Raw genomic sequence first — 6881 nt, 5'->3', positions numbered from 1 at the left:
GAGACCTAATTCCTGATTCATTCAACAAATAATAACTGAGCATCTGCCATGGGCCAGAACATTCTAGAGACATTATATGTCATATTCTTTCATGGTCTTTCACAATTTAGTTATTAATCCGTGTTGGTATTACTAATGACTGCTACTTTTACCTGTTCCAGTTTGCTTTTATTTTTCATACAACTTTGCTTATGACAGTTGTTTTCAAGCTACTATTTTAACCTGGTTTCCAGAACCTTTCATTCTTTCCATTCTATAACTTCTCATAGTCTTATATCTTTTTATAGAAAACATATATTCAACTAAGTTGGTGAAACACAGAAATGAACAGAGAGGATAAAGTCCCTGCTCTTCTGGATGTTACAGTGTAGCATTGAGACTGTCATGATGTCGGCAGAATTTACAGAGCATGGTCTGGAGAGTCCTTTGGATGTTGGATGAGATTCCCGAGTGAGGATTAGAGGGTGTCCATTGGGTTTGAGAAAGAGAGATCTTTACTCCAAGCCCAGGAATATCAATGAAAAGGTGCCACATAAGAAGAGGGAGAAAGGAGCTAACCCCATCCCCTATCAATCACGTAGAAATAAATCAGTCATATAATGATGCAGGAGGTACAGGAAAATGTCTTCTAGGCTTGATATAAAAATGTCCGACTTTGTATTGGTTTATCCCTTTGTTTGTTTTTCTTGATGTATAATATAAACAGATATGTTAATATTTGTATCTATTTATATTTTATCTATATAGTTTTGTACAAGCACACTATGAATATATCACTATCTGTCTTTTAAATAAGTTTGTTTCATCCTCTTATTATTTTTGCTGGGCATCAGGGGATGTAACCAGGGGAGAAGCAAGGGAGATATTTCTTCCTCACAGTCTCTCAGGGACCACCCCAGCTTATGAGATCATTGCACTCCCTCATCGATTTCATTCCCTCTGTATCTCACTCTCTGTCTCTTTCATCTATTGAGCAGACTTTGTTACACTGGTGTAAATCACAGCGGAAAATTAACATTCCAGTATGGAGCTCCATGGTGATTGGTCCATGGGAGGCTTAAGAATTAGCATTTCTGGGAACCATTTCTACACTTTGCAGGGGAAAGATGGCTGATCGGGTCTCCTTGGGTTGTATCCACTCCCAGCATAACCAGGAATGTGGGGGCTGTGAGGACAGGGAAATTCACAACCCAGAAGACCACGGTGTCCTATGCGTGTGTGACTTGGGAGGGTGAGCAGTCCTCACAACAGGGGCCAGGACTCCTCAATCCCAAGGTGACACCATACACGGGCCAGAACTCAGTCAAGAGCAGGCACCAAGACGGGGATCTGTGTCAATTCATGGGAAGGCTTTGCAGCACGATGAATACCGAGGGAGAGGCAGTGTGGACAAGGACGGCCCTGTGCCTGGAGGTCACAGTTGTTGCAGAGAGGCCACATCCCTCCTCACATGTGTGACAGAGTCTGTCATCAGTGTCCCTCAAGATCATTCCCCTTGCAGCGCTGGCTTTGCTTTTTCACTTGAACATTTGAAACAAGTACCTTCCTCAGGGCCTTTGCTCTGGCCATTCCCCCTGCCAGGCACGCACTTCCCCCAGAATCCTGTGTCTATGTCTCTGTCTTACATGACGTCTGTGTTCCAATGCCACCTGTGTACAGAATTTGCCTAAATGCCATTAAAATAGAATGCCCTATTTGCTCTCTGCTTTACCCCTGTTTTCCATTTCTTCACAGCACACCTCACCATCAAAAAGGTGAGATAATCAAAAGATAATTGTATCACAAAGATAGTTGTATAATTATCTTCTTTGCTTACATATTTTTTCTCCATCCCTGTAGGGATTTTTGTTCTTCAGCACTCTATACTCATTGCCTAGATAGTGCCTGAAAGCTGGTCAGCACTCAATTTAGATTCCTGAATACTTGAAGCATTTCTCAGGAAAAGTATAAAATACATGATTTCTTAGGAAAGAAGCTGATTGATAATAAAAATATATCAGATGTGGCAGCGATGATTCCCTAAAGGGGACCATATCCATGCACAACATATTAAAAGGAATTTCTGGACTGCAAAATAAAAAAAAAAAACAAAAACCAGTCGCATTTCAATTTTGTGAGTAATACAAATTTTTTCTTTTTATTTCCCTCTTTCTCAGAGGTCACCTCCACCAGATGGAACCAAGCAATGAAACACAATTTTCAAAGTTTCTTCTTCTGGGATTTTCAGAGGAACCAGGACTGCAGCCCCTCATATTTGGGCTTTTCCTCTCCATGTACCTGATCACTGTATTTGGGAACCTGCTCATCATCTTGGCCATCAGCACAGACCCCAACCTCCACACGCCCATGTACTTCTTCCTGGCCAACCTGTCCTTTGTAGACATCTGCTTCACCTCCACCACCGTCCCGAAGATGCTGGTGAACATCCGGACTCAGAGCAAAGTCATAACCTATGAGGATTGCATCACACAGATTTATTTTCTCATACTCTTTGGTGTGTTGGACATCTTTCTGCTGAGTGTGATGGCCTATGACCGGTTTGTGGCCATCTGTCACCCCCTGCACTACACGATCATCATGAACCCCCGGCTCTGTGGGCTGCTGGTTCTGGTGTCCTGGATCATGTGTGTCCTGAATTCCCTGTTACAAAGTTTAATGATGTTGCGGCTGTCCTTCTGTACACTCTTGCATATCCCCCACTTTTTTTGTGAACTTAATCAGATGCTCCAACTGGCCTGTTCTGATACCTTTCTTAATAACGTGGTGATGTATCTTGCAGCTGTCTTGTTGGCTGGTGGTCCCTTCATTGGGATCCTTTACTCTTACTCTAAGATAGTTTCCTCCATACGTGGGATCTCATCAGCTCAGGGAAAGTGTAAAGCATTTTCCAACTGTGCATCTCATCTATCGGTTGTCTCCTTATTTTACTGTACGACGCTAGGCGTGTACCTTAGCTCTGCTGCTACCCAGAGCTCACAGTCAAGTGCCACAGCCTCGGTGATGTACACGGTAGTCACGCCCATGCTGAATCCCTTCATCTACAGCTTGAGGAACAAAGACATGAAAAGGGCTCTGAAAGCATTCTTTGGGAAGGAGACCCTTACATGGCCAATCGTCATGAGATTGAAGAAATGCCTCTGATTGCAGGGGTCAAAGCCTCTGGGTCAGAGATTTTGATCTTTATTCAGACTGTAGATGTAGTATTCCTCTTTCCGTTTATTTCCTTGTCCTCAACTTCCATATGCCATGTATGTAACTCACTCTATGAAGCTCTTCTCTCTCTGATATCCTACAGATTTTTCCCTTGTATTTCCCACTTTCTGAATTTTATTTCCAACCATGGATCTGAAATATTTGGAAATGTTCATTTAACTTGAGGCAACATAGATGTTTTTAAAAAATAATCTTTCTCAAACAATTGTGTCACACCAAATAATTTTTCTTTCATACGTGTTTTTTTTAATGCCACAATTACCCCTGGTTAACTCTCTGTATGTCTTAGGATTGGTGGGCGGAATTGGGTGGGTGATGGGCTAAATGGGCAATGGGCATTAGGGAGGGCACTTGTTGGGGTGAGCGCTGGGTATTGTATGTAAGTGATGAATCACTAAATTCTACTCCTGACACCAACACTACACTACATGTTCACTAACTAGAATTTAAATAAAAACTTGAAACAAACAAACAAAAAGATCTGTCATGATTGATATGCCACCTGTGGAAACAACCACACTTTATGACAAATATATATGATTTTAAAGTAGAACAATATCTGAGGCTATGTTTTTTCGCTTATATGTCTGAAGCTCCTTTGTATATCAGTATCTTAACTGTTCTTCTTAAAAGTGGACACTTAATATATTAATGTGTCTTCTAGATCGGTTTATTCTCCTCATTCGGATCCTGGTCTCTTAGTACCTTGTTGTCCACAATGTGTACGATAGTCACTTCCTTACTCAAGCGTTCACCAAATATGCGTCTCCAAAAGAAGTCTTCATGGAACAACAAACTTAGATACATTGACTTTAGAATATGATCTTAGACTCTAGATGCCCTTTAATATGATGAAGCAAAATTTTATTTTATGTTTTGTTCGATTTAAATTTTAGTTCGTTCATATACCATGCAATATTGGTTTCAGGAGTGAATTCCGTGATTCATCACTTACATACAACATCTAGCGCCCATCCCAATGAAGTGGAGTTTTAAATCACACATTGTGCTCTTTAAAATATTTATTCTTCATGCTGTATGGCTATTCATTGGAGTATGGAGGATTGGTGGCCATGTGTAAGGTGGCTTATCCAAATGGGGGAAGGACTGATTGACATTTTTCTATTTTTATTGAATTATCTCCTTGTTTCTTCCTGAAATCTTTACACTGCCTTTGGTATGACTCCTTTCATTGTTGTAAAAGAAATATCCCCCTTCCTTCTAAATTTTGTCATAACCATGAAAGGGGTGTCGAATGGTCATTATCCTCCATTATACATGTTTCTCAGGCTCAGGACTCTATTCATCTTCTATGCTCAAGGGATGACATAAGAGGGAGCTTACATTCCTGTCTGGTCATGTGAATCAGGGACACCAGTTTTCCAACACAATAATGCATACATTTTCAACCTTTCCTGGCTATGGGGAAATGACCCTCAATGAGAGGTAGTTGTTTTGTTGTTGTTTTTGTTGTTGTTTGTTTGTTTGTTTGTTTTTTAGAGAGAGAGAGAGTGAGAGGGGGAGTGAGCAGGAGAGAGGGGAAGAGGCAGAGAGGGAGACAGAGATAGAATCTTAAGCAGGCTCCAAGTTGAACGGGGCTTGATCTCATGACTGTGAGATCACAACCTGAGCCAAAATCAAGAGTTGGAGACTCGACCGACTGAGCCACTAAGGTGCTTCTCAGTGACAGGTTTTATATGCAGGTGTCTGAACTAAACTGAAATAACAGAGGTACCGTGAATGCAGGCTTCAAATACAAGAATAAATACCAAGAACAGTCAGCAGCAGATTATGATAATTGTCCTTACTTCTGTTCACCGTGATCATTGAATCAGTTAGCCATTGCTGCATAACAAGCCATTTAAAAGAAAATGATTTAATATAATGCTTTTATTACCAAATGATATTGTATGTTGGGGATTGTTCTGAGCTCTGTCTGTCTCCTCGTGAATCTATAGTGAGCTGTGACTCTACACTGTTTCTTTTTTTTAAATTTTTTGTTAAAGTTTATTTGTTTTTGAGAGAGGCAGAGACAGGATGCGAGTGGGTTAGGGGCAGAGAGAGAGAGGGAGACACAGAATCCGAAGCAGGCTCCAGACTCCGAGCTGGCAGCACCGAGCCTGACGCAGGGCTTGAACCCACCAGCTGTGAGATCATGACCTGAGCCGAAGTTGGACACTCAATCAACTGAGCCACTCAGGCGCCGCGACTCTACATTGTTCCTAAGGCTTATCCATGCTGTCATGTGTGACCATGGGGCACTTCTCTTCTGAACAAGTATATGATCAGTTAACTCGATTTCCAAGTGCATTTTTATCTTCTGTTTTACAGGGAAAAAAAAGAATATCAAAAGTGAATGATTTTAATTTGCATCTACTGTTCCTGTATTCATACATGACACTTTGCTTTCTTCCTACTGAGAAGAAAAAGCTCCTGTCACGACTCAGTATGAATCAGCTACCTCTGCTCTATATTTCACACTGATCCGTACGCTGCTAGATTTTTTTCCCTTCTAACCAATTTAGTGGGGGTATAATCATGTGCTATAAACTGCATCTATTTGGAACGTATGATTTGATGAAGTAAGGGAGACATACAAAAACTAAAGTACCTACTGCACATTCCTATTTGATGTTCTTCAAGAAAATGCACAACCTTGATGACTTCTTAATCCAATTGTTAAAATGTAATATCCCTTGGCCTCAGCTTCTTTATTTCCAAAAGTAACTTGGGACCGTAAACGTAACTTCAAATGGATGTTGCAAGAAATAAATGAGGTGTGCGGACATATTTCGTTGAGTCCGAAGAAAATGCTCAGCCGTAAAGTTGTATGTATGCATATATGTGTGTTTCTCTGTATACATTTTTATTTCAAATAAACACACCTACACATGGGTACCCCAACACAGAATCATTTTTAAGAATATTATTATCTGAGTGTGCTTGGCACACAATGTGACACGAGTTTCATGTGTACGACATAGAGATTCAACTTCTCCGTACATTACGCGGTGCTCAGCACAAAGGCAGCTGTTGGCTGTCAGCCAACAGGGCCATTGCAATATCATTGACTATATTCTGGCCGCTGTGCCTTTGATTTCCGTGACTCATTTATTCCACCACTGGAAGCCTGTACCTCCCACTGCCCTTCACCCATCCTCCCCACCCCCCTCTGACAACCACGAGTTTATTCTCTATATTTATGGATCGGATTCTGCTGTTGTGTGTGCTTGTTTATTCATTTTAAGCAGACTCAATGGGGCACCCGAGTGGCTCAGTTGGCTGAATGTCTGACTCTTGATTTCCCCTGGGGTCGTGGAATTGGGTTCCCCGCCACACTGAGCATGGAACTTGCTTAGGATTCTCTCTCTCTCTCTCTCTCTCTCTCAATCACTCCCTCTGCCCCTCCTCCACTCACAAATGTTCTTACTCTCAAACAAAAATTTAAAAAATGAACACAGACTCATTTATGACCTCTTATTTTATGTTGAAAGGAAATGAGTGAAATTTGAAGAGTGTTGATATAAAAAGAATAAGTGTTTGAGTTAATATGCAATTGATAGAATGTAGACATGTAGACACAACAATTTAGTATAAACAATAGACATACATTCAAATGATGAATTACTTTTCTTCTGCTAATGCGTCAAAGACAATAAAATCTGGAG

General features: G+C 40.9%; 1 protein-coding gene across 1 annotated transcript; it reads left to right on the top strand.

Annotated features, from left to right (window-relative positions):
* The first annotated feature begins 2145 nt into the window (after window positions 1-2145).
* Window positions 2146-3141, top strand: LOC121021564 (olfactory receptor 7A17-like). The gene has a single exon (XM_040461996.1). The coding sequence runs from the start codon at window positions 2173-2175 to the stop codon at window positions 3139-3141; it is 969 nt and encodes a 322-aa protein (XP_040317930.1). The 5' UTR covers window positions 2146-2172.
* Window positions 3142-6881: the final 3740 nt, after the last annotated feature.

This window comes from Herpailurus yagouaroundi, unplaced genomic scaffold, assembly GCF_014898765.1.
Source record: "Herpailurus yagouaroundi ecotype Mexico unplaced genomic scaffold, PumYag 303, whole genome shotgun sequence".
In the NCBI taxonomy this organism is placed as follows: domain Eukaryota; kingdom Metazoa; phylum Chordata; class Mammalia; order Carnivora; family Felidae; genus Herpailurus; species Herpailurus yagouaroundi.
Note: the sequence above shows the minus strand (reverse complement) of the source record. Positions and strands in the feature narration are given on the sequence as shown.

Bases quoted from the DNA above. Each gene is read 5' to 3' on its own strand.
- LOC121021564 (XM_040461996.1), top strand. From the start codon at position 2,173: ATGGAACCAAGCAATGAAACACAATTTTCAAAGTTTCTTCTTCTGGGA.